Genomic DNA, 25,422 nt, shown 5'->3' on the forward strand with positions numbered 1-25,422 from the left:
ACGCACTGAAAATTCTCTTAATAAAGCGTGAATGCAGACCCATATCAGATTTTTTCGGTGGTTTGGTCAAGTAAAATATGGTCCTGTCTAAGTGCAGAGGAAACCGGCAGAGGAGCAGGGAGGGGGTCTTTGGTGCGAGTGCCCTGGGCTTCTGCTGCACAAAAACACTGCTGTAGGGGTAATTTCTGCCCTAAACCTTGTGATAGGACCCAACTTGTTCCATACCAGAGTATCACTTTAAGGAATGATTTCACCCCAAAATACAGCACAAATAAACATTAACTGAGACAAAATGTGAACCGCAAATCCAGCTATTGTTGCCTTGATTGTTTCTGTAAACGGCGATCCATCAGTTTCTCTTCTCTTTGTCTTTCAGTAGCCTGTCAAAAAATAGCTCTGATTGCTTTTCAAACATGTTGGTTCAATTAGTCCCGCAACAGCTCTTCCCCATTTACGATTTTGTTTCAGATTTTAGACGGTATTTAAGACATCTCACTCTTTCTGCCACTCATTGAGCAGAACCCCAGTTCCTTCCACTTGCTGTGACATCACGTGCATACCCACTATATTTGTGAATGAGCCCATGCCGGCCAAACCCAAAGATAACCTTTGATCTTCCGACTGATAGCAGTGTTTGAACTAGTAGTTTTATCAGTAGTGCCTTAACCTGAAGCAACCTGTGTCTGACCTGAACTGAAATGTTTAATCTGAACTATTCATGGATGTGAATGTGCTGCAGATCTGCAATGCTCCACGCTTCAGCTGATTTTCTATGAGTGCACATTAAGGTCAGTGTTCTTTGTCCGTGTTTGTTGACCTCAAAGCAGCTTTTGACACAACTGCTCAGGCTAAACTGGTGAGAAAACTCAGAAGCGCTGTGTTATAAACCCAATGACACATTTTTATATACAAACCTTGAGTGGTGCTTCACACTACACTGAAATGCAGTGCTGGTATCTGTCAAACGATCACGCTGACACAGGATACATGTTGAAATGTATGGTGCAGGGACTAACTGTGTCTCACACTACATTTTCTGAAAACATAGCACAATGCTATTCCTCTTGTGTTATTTAATTTTTTTTTTTTCATCCAAGTTTCAGGATGCTAGATAAGAGTTTTATAATCATTTAAGCTGCTTGGCTGCTGGTTAACTAACTCTGCCAGAAACCTTGGAGTAGTTATGTCTTGGCCTCATATTATCTTCAGTATTGCAGTTGTCAAATCCCCCTTCTATTAAGTCTCCCAGATCATCTCTTAGATCAGGCCTCTTCTCACTTGTCCCATTTAGAAAAGGCTTTTCATGCCTCCTTTTCCTCTAGGCTAGATTACTGCATGGTTGTGTTCATTCTGAGTAAGAGTAGCTACAAAGCTTAGATTAACAGGAGAGAGCACATTTGTTGTGACTTGAAATCAATTACTGACGCTTTTCAACATATCTCTGCTTCTGTAAGGGTGCTTTGACTCTGGAACATCCTGTCTGAATCTTAAGGACAGAGTCTGAAACATTCTGTTTTCCACCTTAAAGGAACTCAGTCTGTTTTTCTTGTGACCAGCTGCAAAAGATTTATTTTTTTCTGAAATTCAGATATGAGTGTAAAGTTACTGTATTTCCCTTTCTTTGTTCCTCTGCCTTGAATCTATGCTGGAATTTTGACATTCAGTTTAATGTAGACTTATGTGCAGCCACACGTCATGGCGGTGTAACAGCTGTGGTCAGTTTCTGGGGTTGCTTCACCAACCATGTCTCTGCACGAGTTGGTCGCTAGCTGCTACGGGTTGAACTCACATGTAAGGCTGAACAATTAATCGAATTTAAACTGACATGTAACAAAGCGCAATTTTCAAATCTCAGTCTGCAATTTAAAAAAAAAAAAAAAAAAATTAAAGTTTCATGTACACAAACCTGGAGGGGATATAGTAACTTGTGCTCCTTCTTCCTTAAAACCAGCAACGAGCAATGCTGTTTTTTTCTAGCAAAAATATTGCATGTCTACAAGGCTTGAAGTTAAATCAATCAGTCAATATTCTTTTGTGATTGTGATAGATAAATAAAGATATATCATTTGTATCAATTCATTCTTCAGTCTATTTCATTTCAACATGCATAACATGTAGGCCTGGCCTTCATACTATAGAATTATATAGAAAGATTTGTATTAATTTTTTTTGTAAATTATATAAAAGATACCCCCCAAAAAATTAATTAAAAAGGAAATAAAATACAATAAATAAATAAAATAAAATAATAATAAAAAAAAATAATGAGTAAATAGATAAATAAATAAAATTGCAGGCTAAATTGCAATATTGGTCCAAAAAATCCCAATAAGATTATTTTCCGAAATCGTTCAGCCCTATGCATGTGTTTGTTGTCAAATAGGTATCATCATAAGAGGTGAAAAATGGATGCAGCAATAAATCCTGATACTTTGACCTGTGATAAAATATCAATATTTCAACTCTGAATATTGCTATTTTTGTTAAAATAAAAAATCACATTTTAGGTGAGTTGGAAGTACATAAACTGTATAATAAATATAATCTCAAAGTACATTCGTAATATTTTTTTCCTTAACTTGATGATGTAAGCTTTGATGTTGTAAACATCAATGTTTTCTCCCTGTTCTTGGGTCAGTAAGTTGAAATTTATTGAAGTTTAATTTTTACAGTGTAGTAGACTGATAAAAATATACTCCTAGTCAAGTTTTGTGCGATATTAGATTTTTTATGCGTAACATTGGTTATTCTAAGTGACATTTATCAGTTTCACCAACTGACCACGTCTTTCACCAAATAATTGTTTTGCAATTTTAGATTAATGTCACAGTAGTTTAAGTGACAAATTTGATACACTTTATGTTTTTAAGATAAGTCATTGTACGAAACACTGCTTCTGACTTTCATTATTTCAAACATAATAAAATAGAAATGCTGTTTTCAATCAGCTAAGAGTATAGAATATTGCAATATATCACAATATTGTGATATCATGATATCATGATATCATGATATCGTATCTTAACCCGAGTATTGTGATGTGTAACGCATCGAGAGGTTCTTGCCAAAATTCACCCATATCCATCAAATTGCATGAAGCACAGGCACACAAGTAGACAAGTTTGTCTGGATCAGGGGCTTTTTGGGCTCTGATCTCATGAAAAAGGGCTCGACACAGTGTTAGGTAGGTGGTGAATTTTGATCACAAAAGTCATTATTTAAGTTCGCAGTTTTCTCGGAGAGTGTGGCAAGCACAAACTGTTCCCCCCTGCTGTTTGTTGCTGGTCTCATGCTGCTGATGCCAGGCTCAGAAAACCATGTGCTGAGCAATCGCTTTACCGTGCTAATGGTGTAGAACGCACGATGCAGATGGTTGTGTTTACAGCTTACTTTGTGTCTGCGTTATTTTTATCTGTCTCTCCCACAAGGCTCGCACTCAACTCTGACGTCTTGCTATGTGAGGGTTTTGTTCTGTTCCCTGTTGTATTTATTTATCTATTTATTTATGTTATGTTCAATTTGCTTGACAGTTGCACCTGGAGAAACTGACAGGTGAGGTCTGGGCTTGCAGTGAGCTTAACTCAGGGCTCTATTACTGCAGAGATAGTCAACTCAGGGACCTCTCAGACCAGGTGAAGCATTTTTGTGAAAGGGTTTTTGTTTTGCTCTGCTGATGTCCTCATTGGTGTGGACTTTAACCTGCAAAGCTTTTTAATTGGTCTGTCTTGTTGAGCTACATTGAATGAACTATCTCTGTGTTTGTAGAAGTTGACACAATGTTTGAGGGTCATTAATGCAGTGAACAGAGCTTTTAAGGAAGATGTATGTACAGAGTTGATAAGGTTGTGCTGGTGAATGGTGGTGGATAAGGCACTGTACGTTTACTGGACCAGAATTTGGCCTTGATTGAGTGTGTTTGATTGTTAATGCATCCCATCAGAGGCACTGCCTGTTTTCTTTGATAGCTTATCAAGCTATCTGATTGTGTGTTCCCGTACCCTTTGTCTGCCTGTCTGATCATCTGTGTGTGTGTGTGTTTGTGTGTGCGCGTATAAATCAAAGTAAAGCCTTCATCATCCTCAGCTTTTCCTGTACCTTGCAGTCCTTTGACCTTCCTTTAACATTTAGGAACTGACTGTGTGAAGACAGCGGCACACTGAATGGCTCAAGACGGACCTCATCCTGGAGTTTGGGCACAACCCTGGCAGACAGTGTCTTCTCTGACAGCTACAACTTTAAATGAGCACAAAGTGACAACAAACAATCTCCCAGCCTTTTCACAACTCCAGCATCAATATGCAAGGGCTGCTACAGTTGGTGCCTTCCACCTTTAGCATTAGCAACAACAACTGAGGTAACAACCTTGGCAGCTTGGACACAAGCATAGCTCTTGCTAAGAGAGTTAGTGTTTGTGTGTAAGTGTGTGAGTGTAACTTGGCCTGCCATTCCCTCGGGAGGACCGTCAAAGGAGTTGTGTTACACTCCCTGACAGGCCTTATACATGTTTCATCTGCTGCTCTCAGAACAGAAGCCCCCTTTGTTATCTAATCCAGCCCTCTCCTGCCCAGACTGAGAGACTGAATTTACTGCCACAAGACTGCTCCTCACAGTCTGTCAGCCGGCCACTGGACTGATACTCATCAGCCAACAGCTGAGGAGCAGCAGGAGGACTTGGTTAAGCCTGAGATATCTGCTATCAGGACTTCTCAGCCAGACTTTCAATGCATTGGCTGGCACATGGAGAGGGCTGGCAAAACAAGAGGAGCTGAGTGAGTGTGTGAGGTCCAAAGATTGTCTAAGGATCTTAATTGTGCCTCAGCTTCCTGGCTCCAAACCTCAACTTCCTCCAAGCCCTTCAAGCTGCAGAGCTGCTGATTCTTTTGTTCTTGTGACCAAGGACTAAAGAGAAATGAGTGACACTCTCAGACCCCCTTCACTTCAGGTGAGCGTCCCCAACGATGCACCGGCGTACTCTGATGGCGGGAGCAATGCTGTTTCTGATTGCTCCATACATTCATGTTCCTCGACCCCAACTCTCAGACGGAAGCGGTTCAAGATGAGGCGCATGAGGAACGTGCCCAGCGAGAAGGAGATCGAGAGGGGGCGCTTAGCTGTCGGTCAACTCACGCAACGATCACGCTCAAGTTCCAAGGAGTACCTCCAGCTGCCTTCCATTGAGATCACACCATCCAGTGATGAAGACGGCCCCGCTTCCTGGTCCCGCTGCTCAACGCCCAGTGCCTCGCCAAGACGTAAGCGCTTCCTGTTGAGGAAGTGGCTGAAGGTCAGAGAGAAGAAGGAACAAGGCAGTGAGAGCAGGTTTGTGTGGGCCCTCCCTTTTTTTCCTTCTTTATTCCTTCCATCTCCCTCCATCTTCCTTTATTCTATTCTGCTTCAACTCTCCATCCATCCATTGTAATGTCTTAGCTCAGCAGCAGGTTGAGAGTTTTTTCCATGAAGTGAACTATCTTCCACTTATATTTTTAGACGTTGGAGACAAAGATTGACTTGGAGTTCTTTTGAGTAATGCTGCTTTTGGAAAGTGTTACCCCTAATTTCCATATACAGCGTGAGCACTGCGCTGTGCTGTGCTGTGTCACAGTATTTGGGTGTGTTCAAATTCGCACTGGATGTGTCTCTGGGGTGCAATGCAACGCACTCCATAGCAACTGGATACGCAAGATCACAGGAGAACCACATGTTGCTGCAGGATCAGACCCATGGCAACGTACTTGCATGGTAAATATTTAGCATGTTAAACTCACCTGGAACTCCCAAAACTTCAGAAATTAACGCAGTTTTGATAAACAAGGATGAGATTTACGATGAAATGACTGGATGCTCTGATCTTTTCCTGTTTGGGGCTGCTCTGCAGAGATTGACGCGTTTGTGTAGCATACGCCGGCAAAAATAGACTCACAACATAACAGCCGCGAGCAGCCATTGAAGGCTTGTGCTGTAGCCGAATGCAGTGGTTGACTACAGTGGTTTCTTAGTGTGGCGTAGTACGTAGCGTGGTGCTCACACTTTATTTACAACTTACAATTTTGCTTAGCAGATGCTTTTGTCCAAAGAGATACAATGTTGAACAATTAGGGGAGGATTGTACCTTGCTCAAGGTGTGACGGATTTTAAGTGGTGACTTCTCTTTTGTTTTGTAGTTAGAAGGTTCTTAAGTCATAGGGGTGCCAGTCAGAGATTATCTGACAAAAGTCTTATTTAGTCTCTTTAGTCAGCGCACTTATCACAACCCATACACAAAGGATGTAAAAGTGTAAAACCTAAACAACCTCACATGGATACTGAAACATGCCCAAACCATAATAAATCATGCATAATTCTTTAAGTCCAAACCCCCCCAAAAAAATTAATTCACCAACACAACAATGACAGATAACACAAATGTGCAGTCCACAACCGCTTTAAATTTATTTATTTATTTTTTTCTTTCTTTTTTTTTCAGTAGAAAGGAAGTTCCAGGTGTGTAGTTTGTCAAGGAATAATCAAACCATCCAGCCCGGTTAAGTTCAGTTTTGGAAAAAAAAAAAAAAAAATACACACACACAAAAAAACAGTTTGTTCCTTGTTCAAAAAGAAAAAAAAACATCCCAAAAGAGAGAGGAGAAAAAAAACTACTCACAGCAAAAGGTATGTCCGAAAAGTCAGTCAGTCAGTCAGTCTCGTCAGCCAGTCATGACGGTCAGAGTATCTGAAGGAGGAATTATTGAGTACTGGTGCTCTGTCGTGTCCTGATCCGGTGGTATGCTGAGGAGGTTGATTGTGGGTCTTTTTGTAATGGCTGCAAGGGACTAAACTACCCCGACTTCCGCATCTTTTAACTCCGACGATTGCACTCCTGGCCTCTTCCCGGACTCTTTCAAACAGCCCCTGCGCCTTCTCCCCACGTCACCAATAACAGCCTCCACACTCCCAGTCACAGTGTTCAGCCAATCACACAGATAACGAGGAGCTGGAGGGCGGAAAGAAGCGGCTTGTTACAAAGGGTACCTCAGTAGTGCTCACAAAATTATGCTGACACCTCTCCAGCCCAATCCCAATCTTGGTCAGTGAACCAGTGACCCTTCAGTTACAAACCCAAGTCCCTATGGCCTGAGCTACCTCCTCTCCCTTTATGTGTGAATTAGAGGTTAAGACCTGGTAGTTCAGCAGTGAGTTGACATATCTAGATATAATTAACACCCTGTATCTGCAAGTGACAGTGCCATAAACATTTGTTTGACACAGTTTTTTAATAATATTAAAAGGCCACAGGTTTTGTTCAAGAAAAAACAAACAAATAAAAGCTTGTCAATAATTCAGTTAACAAAAAGAAAGAATGAACCTGGTTCTGAAATTGTGGGATGTGTTAATCAGGTTGAGATGTAAACTGTTTGCACTTCTTTTTATCAGACTTAACATTTATTTGCATTAGATTCATCTGTGGAGGCTGGAAGTGAAGATGGCACTTGCAATATCAGTATAGCTCTAATACATGAGCTGCTGCAGCAATGACTAACTACAAGTTGTTCGTTTTGATACTTGCTCAGAAAGAACAGAGTGCAGACGTCTGCCGAGAGGTCACCACATTTATCTGGCTCTGCTGTCTATGGGGCATGAATGAACAAATTAAACTTTGGGGGTTTGAGGTCTTGTCAAGCTTGAAAAGGTTGGGTGGGCCGAGAGCAGAAAGAGAGGATAGATGAAGGTTTAAACAAACCCACTGTGCTTCTTCTTTTTGTTCTGCTCTTTAGGATGCAGTGTTGGCCAGGCGTTTAGGATATGATGTGCACTAGAGGAAAAAAAAAATTACTTATACCAAATAATGTAAAATACTAATTTTTAACCTTGAAAAATGTCTTTTTATTACTATCATTTTGAGCAGATGTTGCATTTATAGCAAGTTTTACCTGAGAGTTGGGTTGGTCTCTGGAGTAGCAATGAGCCCCCAGCCATCTCTGAGTCCCAGCTATGCTAAAGTGAAGCTAAACAGCTCTTTTTATTGCAGTTAACTAGTGTCAGTGATAGTTCACCCCATCCATGGGAAGTAGAATCATGCATGATTCATTCTTATCTTTTCTGAAAATCAATTTTTTCAAAGTTATTTAAAGTAGTTTCCTGGTTTTAAAATAAAGTGTCAGGTTGTTACTTCACTTTTGTCTCTGCTGATTCCAAAAGAGTTATCACTAGTTTCAGTTGGTAGAAAGGAATAGGTTCATTACTCAGTCCATCAGTGCATTTTCTCTTTGTTAGTGGAAGACACCATTTCCCCTGAGGCATTGCTTCATAACCCGTCATCTTCCATGAGTGTGAAATACTGTCGTTATCCAGCACATCATGAGTGCAGCCTAGATCCCCCTCAGGGTGAACTGTGTACTCCTCTCAAGCTAATACCAACCCTCGCATTGGGATGACACAGCTCCTCTTCGCTCTGCCGCTTGTTACAGGTCATAGTTAATTTTCTAGAAACTTCTATAGGGTTAAAGCAGCATGGGAGTGACATTAATAATCCATAACTTAATGTTTATCTTCACTTTATTATTGATGAAACTGAACCAGCACATTTTCAATGTGAAGATGTGAGGACATGCTGTACAATGCACTATTTCCTATCGAGTCAGCTCTCATCCCAACATCTATTTATTATTACTCCCTTTTGGGCAGTTTTTTTTTTTCCTTTTACTCTGACAACTTGTTTTGATGATGACGATGACGCCACTATGAATACATTAAAATAGAGATAAAAAGCAGTTTTCCCCTTACTTAGCTGACACACACTGGTGTTACAGTCACAGTGCTTATGCAGCAAAGTTATCTTTAAACTAAATGAGGATGCTCACCAAGGATGTACATAAGATGAAGCATAGCTTGTTCCAGTGTGAGCTGCACCTGCGTCATCGCAAAGCCGAGCAAGCTCACTTACGTATATTGTGTTTTTTAACAGCAGTATAAATTGCACTCTAAAAAAAGAAATGCTTACAGAACCAAACAGTGAACAGGGACATAGCAGATGTAGCATAGCTTAGGTTCTCCACATGTAAGCCACATTGTGCTTTAAAGACATCATGTACAGAGCATAGCGTGTTTATAAAAAGTACTTAAAAATACATTGAACTCAGAACTTGATAATTTTGTCACGGAGCAAATCAGAGACTCAAATGCGGACAACAAGGAGACACAGCAGACCAGAAAATTCACAACAAAAAGTTTATTTACGAAAACTGAGGGCAAAAAACAGGCACTGGCCACTAGAGGCTAACAACTAATGAGTCAGGCTAACTAAGAAGCTACAAAGGAAACTGAACGGCTAACTGAGGCTGTGCTGAGATTTAAATAAAGATTAAATGAAGACCCAAACTGTGACTAGAATAAGGCTAAAGAAAGAGGCACGCAACCTGCGTGAAGAAAGCCAAAACTGGGCAAAACTAACTGCACTACCTCTTAACTGAATTCTCCCTAGCGAGTAGCCGACCCAGGAAGAGAGGGGCAGCCTTGGAGGACAGCCTGACCGAGGAGAGCTTGAGGGGAGGCAGGCTGAGGAGGTGTGTGGCGAGGCAGGAGAGGCTTCAGGCTAGAGAGCTCCAAAACGGGTGATTCAGGCAGGGTGGGTCCAGAAGCTGTGATATTGGAGACAAGGGTTAGTATTCCAAAGTGTAAAGTGGGAAACTAGCAACAAGCTAAACTGACCGGGGTATGCAACGGTCTGGCTCCGAGTGGTGACTGCAGACTGACTTTAAGGCAGAGGAAGGGAAACTGCTGTTGATTACCAACTGCCTGCACCTGGTTGCACTCCACACACCTCACTCACGCCCACCTGGGAAAAGGAAAAGAGAGAAGGGAGGGGGGAAAAAAGGGAGGCTGCCACTAAGCAGAGCTAGAGGCCCTGACAGTACCCCCCCCTCTACGTGCACCACCAGGTGCACGAAGGAGTCGATCAGGATGCCTGCGGTTGAAGTCCCGGACGAGTGTTGGGTCCAGGATCTGGCGCCGAGGAATCCAGCTGCGTTCTTCTGGGCCATACCCCTCCCAATGGACCAAATACTGAAGTCCCCGCCCACGCCTACGAACATCCAGGAGCCGCTGCACAGTGTAGGCAGGTGCATTGTCCACCATCCGGGGTGGCAGGGGGGGGTGGACTGGGGGGGCCAGGGGACTCTCCCTCACAGGCTTGATCTGGGAAACATGGAATGTCGGGTGTATCCTCATGGTAGCAGGTAACTGGAGACGGACTGCACTGGGGTTAATAACCCTCTCCACCACAAATGGTCCAATGAAACGTGGGGCCAGCTTCTTTGATTCCACTCTCAGAGGTAGATCCTTGGCCCGTAACCAAACCTTCTGACCTGGAACATAGGGGGGCGCTGGAGAACGCCGACGGTTGGCCTGGCGTTCCATCCTCTGTGATGCACGGAGAAGAGATGCCTGAGCTCGTTTCCAAGTCCTCTTACATTTCCTGATGAAGGTCTCGACAGAGGGAACTGCAATCTCCTGCTCCTGGCAGGGGAACAGGGGTGGCTGATACCCCAGAGAGCACTGAAAAGGGGTGAGCCCAGTAGAGGAGTTGACCCGGGAGTTGTGTGCATATTCTACCCATGGAAGGCAACTACTCCAGGCTGTAGGGTCCTCTGAGGTGATGCAGCGTAGGAATGTCTCCATGGCCTGGTTTGCCCTTTCCGTCTGGCCGTTGGATTGTGGATGGAACCCAGACGTTAAACTGACTGTGGCCCCAAGGGCGGTACAAAAAGCCTTCCAAACTTCAGAAATAAACTGAGGTCCACGATCGGACACAATATCTGATGGAATGCCATGCAATCGGAACACCTGTGAAACCATGAGGTCAGCAGTTTCCTTAGCAGATGGGAGCTTAGGCAGGGCTATGAAATGGGCAGCTTTGGAGAAGCGGTCAATAATGGTAAAGATGGTGGTGTTTCCTTGGGATGTGGGTAACCCAGTAACAAAATCCACTGCGATGTGAGACCAGGGACGCTGTGGAATGGGTAACGGCTGGAGGAGACCAGAACTGAGCTGATTTGGGGTCTTATTACGGGCACAGACAGTACAGGCTGCCACAAACTCACGAGTGTCAGGGTCCATGGTAGGCCACCAGAATCTCTGGCGCAGGACATCAAGGGTTCTTGCCGTTCCAGGATGGCAGGTCAGGCGGGATGCGTGTGCCCACTGGAGCACCTGAGAGCGAACTGAGTCTGGCACAAATAAGGAGTTTGGAGGACCATTTCCTGGGTCAGGTTGCTGTGTTTGTGCACGCCGAACTTGAGACTCCACCTCCCAGGTGAGAGAAGCAAGCAAACAGGTCTTAGGCAGGATGGATTCAGGCTCGCCGGACGATTCCTCAACAGAGAATTGGCGAGACAGGGCATCAGGCTTAACATTGCGAGATCCAGGTCGATATGTCAAAGAGAAGTTGAATCTCCCAAAGAACAGGGTCCAGCGGGCCTGGCGAGCATTCAGCCTCTTGGCAGAGCGGACATACTCCAGGTTTTTGTGGTCTGTCCACACAATGAAGGGTTGCTCAGCCCCCTCCAGCCAGTGACGCCACTCCTCCAAGGCTAGCTTGACTGCAAGCAGTTCACGGTTTCCAATGTCATAATTTCTTTCAGCAGATGACAGGCGTCGAGAAAAAAAAGCACAGGGATGTAACTTGCTGTCAGAGGGAGAGCGTTGAGAAAGGACTGCACCCACTCCTGTATCTGAAGCATCCACTTCAACTATGAATTGCAGGCTGGGATCAGGTTGAATCAGGATGGGTGCAGTGATGAAGCGATGCTTGAGCTCCTGGAAAGCCTGGGCTGCCTCAGAGGTCCACCTAAAGGGCCTTGAAGTAGAGGTCAAGGCGGTTAGCGGGGCGGCCACCTTGCCATAGTTGCGTATGAATCGCCGGTAAAAATTGGCAAACCCAAGGAAACGTTGCAACTGCTTGCGGTTGTCTGGTTGGGGCCAATCTTTGACAGCTGAGAGCTTTTGAGGATCCATCTTCACCCTCCCCTGAGAGATGACAAACCCGAGGAAGGACACTGTGGAGGTGTGGAACTGGCATTTCTCTGCCTTCACAAACAGCTGATTTTTCAGGAGACGCTCCAGGACCTGGTGCACATGTTGAGTATGCTCCTCAAGGTTCTTTGAATAAATCAGAATGTCGTCCAGGTATACAAAGACAAACTGGTTGATCATGTCTCTGAGAATGTCATTAATCAGGCTCTGGAAGACAGCTGGCGCATTGGTGAGTCCAAACGGCATGACAAGGTATTCGAAATGTCCCAAGGGGGTGTTGAATGCCGTTTTCCATTCGTCCCCTTCACGGATTCTGATGAGATGGTAAGCATTCCTGAGGTCCAACTTGGTGAAGACTGTTGCTCCATGTAAGGGGGTAAACGCTGAGTTAATCAACGGCAGGGGGTAAGTATTCTTGACTGTGATGTCATTTAAGCCACGGAAATCAATGCATGGGCGGAGAGAACCATCTTTCTTATCCACAAAGAAGAAACCAGCGCCTACTGGAGAGGACGAAGGGCGAATTATTCCAGATGCTAATGAGTCACGGATGTATGTCTCCATGGCAGTTTGTTCTGGCTTGGACAGGTTGTATAACCGGCTTTTGGGCAAGGGGGCACCAGGCAGCAGATTGATGGCACAGTCATAGGGCCGATGGGGGGGCAGAGTGAGAGCTGCTTCCTTGCTGAAGACTGGAGCCAAGTCATGATATTCCTGGGGAACTGATGCCAAGTTGATGGCCTTAGTTGGTGCGGGAGTAGTGGGGGTAGCTGGAGTTTGAGCTGAACGGAGACAGTTAGCAAGGCACTGGGGGCTCCAAGATCTCACCTCTCCCTTTACCCAGTCAATCTGGGGATTGTGCTTCCGTAACCAGGGGTGCCCCAGAACCAAGGGAGGATTGGAATGATTAATGAGATGAAATGGTATGGTCTCTCTGTGATTACCAGCCAGAATCAGAGTTACAGGTACAGTCTTGTGGCGAACTTCAGCCAGATGAAGGCCATTCAGGGCTCGGGCGTCCAAAGGGGAATGCAGGGGTGTAGATGGGATATTCAGCTGTGCGGCAAGTTGGCTGTCCAAGAAATTCTCTTCAGCTCCAGAGTCAATCAGGGTAGTAATGGGGATGGAAAGGGTCTGCCAGCAGAGGGAGGCTGGCAATTGCAGGCGCTGAGGGGAAGTGATACTTGTGCGGCTCACCTGCAGTCCCCTGGTAGCAGGTGAGCCTGCCCTTTTGCTGGCCGTGTGGGACAATTGGCGATGTAGTGGCCCAACTTGCCACAGTACAGGCAGGCATTGGTGGCGCGACGATGCTCCTTCTCCTGTGGAGTCAACTGGGCGCGACCAATTTGCATGGGTTCAGGGTCTGAGTCAGCAGGCTGGGGCAGCATGGAGGTTGATCGCCCCGACAGCAAGGAACGGGGGGTAGCCGCAGTTGGGCGCTGATTCCGTTCCCGCCGGCGTTCCCGTAGCCGATTGTCCAGCCGGATGGCCAGGGAGATTAGCTGGTCAAGGCTGGAGACGTCGTCCCGAGTGGCAAGTTCATCCTTTAGACTCTCCTGCAGTCCCTTGTAGAAAACTCCTTGTAGAGCCTCATCGTTCCAGCCACTCTCCGCTGCCAGTGTCCTGAACTCTACAGCAAATTCCGCCACACTCCGGATGCCTTGTCTCAATGAGATGAGTCTATTACTAGCGTCCTTTCCCCGGACTGGATGGTCAAACACTTTCTTCATTTCTTGAATGAAGTCCACATAGGAATCACAGATCCCAGACTGACTCTCCCAAACCGCAGCTCCCCACTCTCTCGCTGGGCCCTTTAACAAACTAAGTAAATATGCAATTCTAGACCTGTCTGTAGCATAAGAGTGAGGCTGTAGGTCGAATACCAACGAAACCTGAGTTAAAAAAGACTGACAAGAACCTAGATCTCCAGCGTACCGTTCAGGAACAGGTACAAATGGCTCACGAAATGGCTGACTGGCACCCTGACTAGCGCTAGCCACAGCAGGGCGGGGTGGAGACTGAACTGGGCCCTGCAGTGATGGAGCAGTAGACTGGGCTATTTGAGTTGTTAGTGTGGCGACTTTACTGGTGAGTAGGGAGACTTGATTCAACAATGCATTATTACTCTCAACTAGGCTGCGTAACAAATCTTCATGCTGACCTAAGACAGCTCCCTGGTTAGCAATAGCTTGCTGAATGGTTATCACAGGGGGTGTTTGGTCAGGGCTAATCTCGTTGTCCGCTGAGTTCATCATGGCCAGACCGTACTGTCACGGAGCAAATCAGAGACTCAAATGCGGACAACAAGGAGACACAGCAGACCAGAAAATTCACAACAAAAAGTTTATTTACGAAAACTGAGGGCAAAAAACAGGCACTGGCCACTAGAGGCTAACAACTAATGAGTCAGGCTAACTAAGAAGCTACAAAGGAAACTGAACGGCTAACTGAGGCTGTGCTGAGATTTAAATAAAGATTAAATGAAGACCCAAACTGTGACTAGAATAAGGCTAAAGAAAGAGGCACGCAACCTGCGTGAAGAAAGCCAAAACTGGGCAAAACTAACTGCACTACCTCTTAACTGAATTCTCCCTAGCGAGTAGCCGACCCAGGAAGAGAGGGGCAGCCTTGGAGGACAGCCTGACCGAGGAGAGCTTGAGGGGAGGCAGGCTGAGGAGGTGTGTGGCGAGGCAGGAGAGGCTTCAGGCTAGAGAGCTCCAAAACGGGTGATTCAGGCAGGGTGGGTCCAGAAGCTGTGATATTGGAGACAAGGGTTAGTATTCCAAAGTGTAAAGTGGGAAACTAGCAACAAGCTAAACTGACCGGGGTATGCAACGGTCTGGCTCCGAGTGGTGACTGCAGACTGACTTTAAGGCAGAGGAAGGGAAACTGCTGTTGATTACCAACTGCCTGCACCTGGTTGCACTCCACACACCTCACTCACGCCCACCTGGGAAAAGGAAAAGAGAGAAGGGAGGGGGGAAAAAAGGGAGGCTGCCACTAAGCAGAGCTAGAGGCCCTGACAAATTTATGCATTAATGAGACTGGATTATATAAAAATAGTGTTAATGCTTTGGTTAAGGTCAACTGAACATCGGCCTTGGCTATTGATCAGAGCTGATCTTCAACTTGTGCAGACTATTGCCATCAACATTTGTTTTACAGATGCAGTTAATTTATTAAAAAATGCACTACTGTAACCCTGCCAAAGGTGCCTTTCACTGTAGACTGTATCGTCCTGTAGACTTGAAGTCACCCATCTCTTTCTGGAACCGATTTTTCAAGCCACTTTTCATCGTGTGCCATTCTGGAAATGTTGGACTTTACCTTTGACGAAAGTAAGAGAAAAGTTTTGAGCCTCCTTTCTAAGAATTTAAAGTGTGCTTGCCTGACAATCAGGCTGGCTATATCACTAACAATGCAAAATGTTTAATTTAGATATCTTCTACACAGCCAAGATACAAAAAAGTCACCCCGTACAGTACGTGCCATCAGATGAATTAGCTATTGAGAAGGGGTTAAATATTAGATCATCGCAATATTGCCCCGCCCTGCAAATACTCCGAATCGTTTCACCTACTGGCCATAGGGAGCACTGTGTGTGTCATTTGTGTTGTATGGACCAAGGCCACACTAAACCAAACAACAACGAAATTACAACCAAAGTAAGAAGCAGCATAGAGCAAGCTATTTTACCTCTGAAGTCTGACATTTGGGTTGTTTTATTGCTCAAGAATCTGAACTGACATAACACAAAGGTTTACATGGGCATGAAAAAAAATATTGGAAAAAAATTGTCAACAGAAGCACTTATTATTTTTGTAATTTTACTTCAGACTAAACTGACATTAACACATTTAAATCAATATTGAATCAAACCAATATCGAATTGAATAGCAATCTAAATCAAAATTGAACCGAATCAGGTTCCTAACAATATCGAGCCCTGCAATTCAGGGTAAGTTTTTTTATGTCTCAGGCTGTAGACACATTTGCATTTTCTGTTCAGATCGACTTTTTTTAAGTTAGTGCGTCTGTGGTTTCTGGCACTTCCAGTTCCAGTCTCAAGCCTCATAACACTATCTGATTGGCCAGAGCATCATTGGATTTTTTTTCAACTGTACTGTCAGTGTATGGGGTAAACTGTTAGATTCTGTATGGGATGTTGAAAGTTTCAGTTGGAGTGAAAATTGGAAATCATTACAACAAAGTTTTGTGGTCATGTGTGTGTATTTTTTTCAAGTTTCTCTTTACTTTAAAAGGTCCCAAATACCAGTTATTAGTCTCAAAAACTACTTATATTCAGAACCGGTTTACACCTTGTAATACAAACTTCAGTCAACCACTAATCGAAGGGAGGGATGAGTAAATCTACTTGTTAGATGCTAAATATTCATTATCACATTTTCAACAATATCTTCTGGTTAACACTTTTGTACATGTCTCTTCATTGGAAAAGGGACAAAAATCATCTGTTTGATTTTTTTTTTTTTTGTGTGTGTGTTCCAGGCCGGTCTAATACAGTATACATTTTAACACTAACCCTGGAGTTTTGTGAAGGACTTGGTGGAGGTATTCTTTAGAAGGGGACGTTTTGAGATGTAACTTTTGGACACGCACAGAGACACCATAAAAGCAGAAAACCAAATGAAAATTGGAAAATGTCTTGCAGAGATATTAGACCTTTAAAATCATCCTAGTGTAAATTTTAGATTTTGGACCCAAACACATGACAGAGTTGTGTCTTCTTTCTGTTTTGTGTGGTTTTTAAAAATCAGGAATGTGAAATAAAGAAAAAATAGCTTGTGTCTCTCAGCAGCTAGGAATAATGTTTTAAATGTAGTATCTAAATGATCTGGAATCTTCAGACTGCATTTGAGTGCAGTTGTTAAAGTTAAGTCGAAGTTTTTCCCACATCAGCTTTTTGGTTTCGTGCCAGAAGATTAAACTTTGAAAAAGCCTTTGTAAAGATTAACTCTGATCGTGACACACAGTGCTTACAGCACATTGTTAGCTGTGTTCTCGCAGTGTCTGTCTGCCATGTAGTAAAGTACTGGACCTTCACCTCAGGCCAGGATGACACTCATGACTGACTGGAACTTTGTCCCTCTGAACTCTTTTTAATGCATTGTACCACCTCAGTGGAAAACCTGTTTTGTGAGTGATTAAAATACTCCTGCTGTGTGTGAGAGGTGGAGGATGAAGGTTTGGTCCTCTCCCACTGTAAGAGGATGAATGCTCTGTGAGTACTAAATAACATTTTCCTAAGAAATTTGTCATCTTTAAGTCAATCTTGTGCTTTAATGTGCTTTTTACCCATTCAGAGTTAAGTAAGTCCATATGTCTGATTGGTTCAGGAATGAACTGGAACACTTTATTAATCTAAGTCCTGTGTTTAAACCTTAGCTTTGTTTCACTGATTTGGAGCTTGAAGCTATTTTCCACTCAGATTGGCTCTTTTATGCTCTGGTTTCAAATCCTGATGACATTTCACTCTGTCTATGGTTGTAATCTGCTCTGACGTCAAAGTGGGCTCAGGTCTGTAAATGTTCCATGTGTTCACAATTGTGATTGTTGTCCTGTAATTTACGTTTGTTTCTGAGTTTCCAATCCTAGCATTGTCTCTGGCTGTCTTTCCTCTCTGTGTGTAGTGCATGGGATGTGAAGGCTGTAGGTGTGAGTGTGTGAGTGTGTGTCTGGGAACAGGAGAAGCTTGCAAAGACACAGTGGAATCTGCTGTTCTGCTGCTTGATAAGAGCAGGGCTATTTTGAGGAAGTGGTGCAGTATCTTCAGACACGCATCACTGCCTTCACCTCATCCTGCCATTTATACTTTTCGAAATCACAACGCTGTCTCACAGTGTTACTACTGGAAGTGATGCTTTAAATGTCCCACTAAATCAGCACTAAAATAACCGAAATACACTTAAATTAATCTTGTTTATATTTCAGGATTTTCTTTTGTTGTTGTTGTTCATTCTTTTAGATGCATTTAAAAAGCATCCTCGAAATACTCCTAGCTTCCATAAACGGTGGTGAAACAGAGGTGGCCAACAGTCACCATGTAAACTGTAATTATTTTTGTTTTCTTTTTCTTTGTTTTTTTTTTTTTCTGGAAATTATAATGGTTGACTTTTGTCAGTTTTATTCTTCAAGGTAGAGTCTGCCTGGGTTTTTTTCTCCCATGGGCCTCTATATGTGTGTCAGTATCTCTGTCTGCCTCAACCTTTTCCTCTGCTTGTATTAGGGCTGAACAATTTATCGTTTTCAGATCCAAATCGCAATTTTAGACAATGCAATTTTGAGATCGCCAAGGCAGCAATTTTTTGCAGCACTCCTGACTGACTCAGGATCTGTTGTGTCAAGTATTATACACATTCTGTTTTACAAATTTGAAGACAATCTATATGTTAAAAGTGCTGGTAAGCAGGTCAACAACACAAAGCCTCTGTTAGGAGTAGAAGTTGATGAAAACAGATTATTTATCATCACTTTTGATGATTAAAAAATCGTGAATTGCAATATCTGCCAGAAAAATTAGATCTTTTCCTAAAATTGTTCAGCCCTACATGTGAATATCCCAAAGCTTGATTTGAAGAAAATTGTGAATTGAATTGAAATCACAATATCTGCCAGAAAAATCGCAATTCAATCTTTTCTTAAAATCGTTCAGCCCTAGCTTGTATGTTGATGTTTTGGCTCTGTCAGGACGTTTCTGGGCGGTGGTAGGCATGGTAACCTCAGCCAAACACAGCGCTTAAGTGACTTTGCCTGTTGACGATAGGGAGTAGAAGAAGCTTATCAGAACAGCTACAATAGTGGACGCAGCATGGAGGAAGAAAAACACAACCAGCATGAAACGAAATGCCAGATAACAGCTGCAATACACCAACTTACACTGGATCCATTCTGTTGCTGTCAAGCTAGGTGGCTGGTCCGCCGTGTTGCTGGTAATACGCAGCCATCCTATTTTTGCTGGATGCTGAGCTGTGACGCATAAATTTAGTGTAGAAAAGATTAAATGGGACAGGAAGTTGCGACCTTAAACTCCCTAAAACACCTAGTGACTTTCGAAGTAAAACAAACTGCGTCAAAATCGGTTAGTATCTCACTTGACTACAATGGCAAATGGGCATAATGAGCAGAGCCAGACCAGGAGTCAAAAGGTTTGAGGTTTTACAGCCCAACATGAATGAAAAGAGATTTATCAATGGAGTTGGAAGCACGAGAACTTCTTGGTCTGTGACCCCAGCTGTCTATCGGTCATACAGCTTTTTCCCAAACAAGGGTGAAGCAAGGATCAACATTCACCCGCTTTCTTGCACTTTCAAAGCAGCACGGGATGAAGAGTGATGCAAGTTAGCTTTCTGCTAACTAGGTATGTGTCAAATACCTGGGATTAGCTTGTGCTTACTTTCCAAGTCGGGTGTACTGCTGTTGAGTCCCCCACTTGGAAATGAGACGCTACAAGTGGTTGCTGGGCTAATGAGTGTGTTCACGTATTTTCAGTTGGAGGGAGTGGGTGTGTGCTGCTGCTGGCACTGAGCCAAGAAGGAGGGGCCCAGTTTGAATGTTGTGTTTACCTATAACAAGTAATGAAAATTCCTGCAGACCTTACCTTGATTTTCTAGAAATGAGATGAATACTGAGAACTTATTTAAAAAAGCACAGTAACAGCCCTTGTGCCATTTTGCTCTCTTCATTGAAAATACATTACAAACATCAATTACAATATGTTTTGGTTTCTCTAACTGTTGGAGATTGTTGCTTTTGTAACCTCCCCCCAAGTTGAGCAGCGTTCTGTGAGTCATTCTTGCTGTCCTGTTCAAAGTGCATATTCCATCAATTGTGTATATCTATTGAATTATTCACCAAGGGCATGTGCCCTGTCATCTCTGTCCCCGTAATTTCAAAACAACATGCTCCAAAAGATACAGATAAAAGAGGAAACACTTGCATAAACTTGGACAAAAACATCTTCTTTTCCTGCACATTTGTCTCCCCTCTGAGAGAACAGCTTGCAGACACGCTGCACCTGCTGCAGGGGAAACATGAGCAATAATACAAGGCAGTGAAACTCGTGTTAAATTGCATGAAAAAAAATGTTTTTTTCACTGACTAGAGGCTAATTTTTGGATGCAGCTTTGTGATGCACCAATACTCAGCACTGAAAATATCCAATATCCATAGTATTGATGTTACTGGGAGCATTGTTATGATGTAAGGTAATCTGAGCTCTGAGCATGTGAGCATACAGTCCACACACAGTATCAGTTTCATCTGTTTCCATCACAAATGCTCAAACGTGGGCAGTGGCAGCTGGTGTATTTTCTCTAGGAGTGACTTTAACAAAATCTCTGTGATCTGTGTAAGATGTAGCAGCCACATCACACCAGAGTAAAGCAAATGAATCAAAAGGCATTTGCAGGGCTAAATGAATATAGCACTTTACATGTGGACCTTCGGGGTTCATACTGTTTAAGTGGGCTCTCAGTCAATCAGTCCTTTGTAACCCCATGCTGGGTTGGAAAGAGAGGCACAGGTAGCAAAAAATAAAGCTTCAGCACGACATTGACCAAGCCTTTTAAGTAAACAAGATCCTTCAAAGTGATTGAGTGTCATTTCTCCCTCAGTCGTTGCAAGGTTGTTTGATTTTAGATGTCTGGCTGATCAAGTCCAAGCTCTTAACACTCTACTTCTCCTGCAAAGAGTGTCCCTCAAGCAGCATTACGTTCAGTGACTTAAATGAGTCTCTCTAAATTTTATTGAAAGCTCTCCGGTGTTTCCAGTCTCAAACTTTTTTCCCAAGGATCAACAACTCTTGAAGAGATTTAGCCCTTTATACATCACCTGCTGGCTGGAGGTGTGGTGCAATTAACTGCACCCTAAGTGGCTCCTATCTTTTGTCCTGAAGAGACGGTAGACCTTGTCTGAAGTTTTGCTAATTTTTAGTTAGCATGCATTAAGTTGCCAAGTGCCTGGGGATTTTAAGAAGCAATTGAAAAACATTTGGCACCCCTGTTTTATTTCACTGTAGACTGACTAGATAACAGTGATTTTCACAAAAAATGCAGCTGATCCTGTCACTATTTGATGCTTTGCTTTGTCAATTTCTTGAGAAACATTCTTGAACATTGTGTTATAAGTAGTGTTTCATGGCCACCATCCAAACGAACTGACAAACTTTTAACTTCTCAAGCCGACTAGTAAAGATGTTGTGTTCTTTAAACCAGGTAAAGGTTGTTCTCCACCCTTTGTTGATAAATTAAAGAGTTTATTCTATGGTCCCCTTCATAACATGTGTTGCAATGTTATGCGTTGTTGTGGACCTGCTCATTCCAGACTTATGAATGAATATGATATAATGTTACAACATTTGCTGCTTTGAAACAAATGTTTCACATTGGAACTTCTTTAGTGGCGTCCCAAGGATCTCAATAATACCTTGTGAAAATGAACTTCACCAACCTAGTTCATTTTGGGTTTTATCTTTGGGTCAGTACTGCTCAGCTGTAGTCTGACACTTTGACCGCTGGGTTAATAGGACACACGCACTAACATGAGACACATGACTCTCATTCTGTAATGCTCTGTCATTCTTCTTGCAAAAAGTGGTGGGGTGGCACCCTAGCATGGTACTGAATGAAATTATGATAAGGCTGAAATCACATTCTGACCTTTTGCCATGAGAATAACATGTTTCTTACTGTAGTGCAGCGCTATTTCCACTCATTCATGATGTAAAACAGTGTTTCATAAAGCTGACAGGGAAAATCCAAAGTATTTCTATGAACTCACTTTTCTCATTTATTTATATCTTGAATAGGGATGGTTACCAAATTAGGTACTTTTATAGGTGCCGACCAAATTCTGTCAAAAGTACTGGGTACCGATTCACGTAAAACCAAAAGATACCATGTTTAGGTACCTAAATGCATCCTTGTGACTGTGAGGGAGTGAAAGGGAAGGAGATTTCCCATACTGGGCATGAACACACCATTGCAAGGTAATATATTAAAGAATTAATATGTTAAATTGAAAAAATATATATATTTTGTTATCAAACAAAATGATATTTTTTGCCTCATAAACACAAAAAAGTACCAAAAATTAGTACCGTTGAGTACTGGTACTGATTGCCAGGTACCAAGCATCGGTACCGTATCGTTTCGGATATGAAAGGTACCCATCCCTAATCTTGAACAAGGTGAACACTGTCAAACAGGGGAAAACACCTGGTTTATTGCAGACATGGAGCCAAGATTTCAATTTTCAATGTTTTATTACTATATAGATATAGTCCTGTTACTGTGTATGTTTTGAAGCAAATTTGGTTGCTTTGATTCTTTGATATTTGATAAAAAATGTTAAAACATTTTAGTGCATCAGGCACCTCAACCTTCCATGTATTATAAGCTGTAAGATTAACCACAGTTAAATAAAAGACAAAAATCTACCATCTTTCCCCAAATCATCCTGTAGTCCTACTGGTTTAGCATGAGGTTGAATGATTTATAACTTTTTGACCAATGGGCTAAAATATTGCCAATCTTGGCTCATTTTATAAAGACAGGGCATCTAACAATAATAAAACAAGCCTAAAGTGGCAAAATTTTATGGTATTCCTCTTTAAAACTGTTTTTTTTTTCATTAAATAAAGAAAAAGTTTGAGGTGGGTCTGTTAGATAGTGGGTGGGCCTGGGACTGTTGGGCCACCCATGACACCACCCCTGTAGTAACTTGGCTTGCACATAACTTGCTTGGGCACGGGCTCTGTTCAGGATCAGGAGCCTTCAAGTTCTTATAGGCCTTCTTCGTGGATGTTAATTTTTGAATGTTAATCTTTGGATTCATGTTTCCAAATTTCTTTTTCTCTTCTCACCACTCAGTTTGATCTCATTTGAGCTTTAGCTGAAATATGTTGAAAAAGCTTTGTACTGTGTGTTGGAAATTGTTACACACACCACAGGAGGAGCACAGAGCAACAAATTTGTTCATAGATTAGACTTGGACTTGTTTTATTCAGGTCCATGGTGCAGTGATGAGGGAAAATGATTTTCCAAGCTACAGTTTGCAGATTTTTATCTCTGCACTTCTTTTCTTTTCCTGCCAGCTCTTTCATTTAGGGAAAAAAAAGAAAGCTGAGTACATTAATGCATATATTCATTTTTTTCTAATATTAGATTGCTCTGAGCTTGAAAATAAGATCATGTGCTGACGGGAGACTTACTTATGTTTGGGAGTGGTCTGTCCCCCCATGTGACAGCAATCACAGTTACTCTTGATTCAATTATTTCATCAATAGCTTGTGCCACTGCTTAGTATAATCTCTCATATTGAGGTTTGTAAAGCCGGATGACACGAAGGTCATACAAATATTTTGGTGGAAGCCTCTAGTGATATTTCTATTCAATATTATATGCAATTTGGTTAATAAATTAAAAATTCAGAATCAATTCAATATTGATTGACCTTTAGATGGCTTCTACCACTATATTGTTTAAAAACTACCAAAGAGTGAATCTGCAGCATACCAAAGTACCCAAGCTTTTAAAGTTCAGCTCTTTAACACTTCCCAGCATCCCCTCCAGCCTTTTGTAGAGCACTGCAGTTGTTGGAAGCAGAATTGTGCTCTCTGCAGAGCTTAGAGTAAGAATTAATGAAGTCCTTTCCCAATAGGCTGGCTTTGTACTGAAATGTCAAACTGTTGATGGAATGACAGCAACATCTAAAAATAGAAAAATCCAGAACTGAGAAATAAAAAGACAGGCAAGTCTTTGTGAAAATGTTTTTGATCATTAACGTTACATAAACTTTTATCAATTGAAAGACATGAAGGAAAAATGTGACTGGTTATAAGTATCTGAAATGGCCACTTGTGTACACGTGTGTGTGTTTGTATTGTACATTGAGAGGAGAGTTGTCGCTAGAAGAGCTCCCTCTCAGTCATTACTGGAGGAGTAAATACTCTTACTCCTCTCCTCATTCATTCATGATTCACTCTGTCCTCTTTGGATTTATGTGATATTGTGCATTCTTGTTTGCGCATAGTGCATAAAATAGCTCCCTCTAGTGTAATCACTGGATAGGTGCAAGAACAGGACAGGACGTCCATGATTCAAGATGCCATGCACATGTCAGTTACTGTATGTTCACAGCTGCTGTGTGTGTGTTTGACACTTAATTTGCTGAATCTTTGCTGAATGAAAAAAGGATGGATAGCAATTTGATTTTTTTTAATCCAGCAAAAGTAAATGTAGTGTGAATGTGATATAATAGGAAGTAAATAGGATGAGAACATTTAATAGATTCTGTTCATGCTGCTGTTTTTCTTCAGGAAAGTATAAAGTAGGAAAGTATAGACTGGCAGAGTGCATGGTAACTGATTAACTGATCAACAAGGCAGTTCACTGTGGCTTTTTCCTTAGATAATACAAAAAAAAAAAAAAAAAAAAAAAAACGTGGACAAGTGATTTAATTGCATTTTGTCTCACATGTGGCCTGCAGCAGCCAGCAGAGCAGTCAGCAGAGCAGCCAGCAAAGCAGCCATGAGGACGACAGCTCTCGCTTCCTGACTCCACTAATCAGAGAGGAGAGGTGAGTAAACTGTGTGTGAGCTGCTGTGTGTGTATTTCCACCTAAAATTGCATTACTTGTAGTGTATACCCGTGGTTCTCAAATGGGGTCACACAAACCCGTGGGGGAATACGAGGGCACTTCAGGGGATACGAAAGATTCAGAAATATTCAAAAATTAGAAATAAAGACAATTTCCTTTAACACTATTTAAATTTTTTATCCAAATAAAAGTTTAAGTTTATAAACTGAATATTATTTCAGAAGGTTACTTAATTCCTTTTTACACCCCCTCACCCCAATAAGAAATTAATTAATAAAGGTCCTTGCCATACCAGGACTGTTGCTGAAAACACAGAAGGTCATGTGCTAAAAACGGCAAAACCAAAACTGACAAAATTAGTTTTCAGAAAAATATGCCCATTGGGATTTACGTCAGTGAGTTGCAACCCACCCATGGAATTCTGATTTTTCTGTGGGGAGAAATTTTCCAACAGTATATGTCTTTTTTGTGAAGAAAAGTTAATTTATTATTATTATGTGAATAGCTCAGGTTTAAGAAGAGCCCTTTATATTGATCAAAAAAGGGGACTTAAAGTTCATAATTTTTTCTATGTGCACAAATCTTCTTTAAAATGTGTCTTGTTATTTTTATTTTGTAGTTAATGTAGTTAATGTAATGGTATGTTTTGTGCCTTTCTAGTCACTTTCTCAGGGTTAAAAACAATGTTATTGTTAATAAATTATATTCATAAATCAGACATTAATAGTAAAGCACTGTGTTCTATGTTATTTTTTTTTGCAACCAAAACTGCTGTGTGCTTGTTTGTGGGTACTTGAC

At 42.3% G+C, this 25,422-nt stretch overlaps 1 protein-coding gene across 12 annotated transcripts in view; it reads left to right on the forward strand.

Moving 5' to 3' along the window:
- The window catches only part of gramd1bb (GRAM domain containing 1Bb), a 213,068-nt gene that overhangs the window by 96,799 nt on the left and 90,847 nt on the right, over positions 1-25,422 (forward strand). For 11 of the 12 annotated variants that reach the window (XM_074680442.1, XM_074680444.1, XM_074680446.1 and 8 more), the window contains exons 2-3: positions 4,129-5,319; positions 24,514-24,603. In XM_074680442.1, coding sequence (XP_074536543.1) covers positions 4,910-5,319; positions 24,514-24,603 — 500 coding nt within the window. In that variant the 5' untranslated portion in view covers positions 4,129-4,909. The remainder of the gene's footprint in view (positions 1-4,128; positions 5,320-24,513; positions 24,604-25,422) is intronic. The other variant, XM_074680451.1, reaches the window with a different exon arrangement.

This window comes from Halichoeres trimaculatus, unplaced genomic scaffold, assembly GCF_033239565.1.
Source record: "Halichoeres trimaculatus isolate MK-OKI-2021-1 unplaced genomic scaffold, fHalTri1.1 fHalTri1_scaffold_9, whole genome shotgun sequence".
In the NCBI taxonomy this organism is placed as follows: domain Eukaryota; kingdom Metazoa; phylum Chordata; class Actinopteri; order Labriformes; family Labridae; genus Halichoeres; species Halichoeres trimaculatus.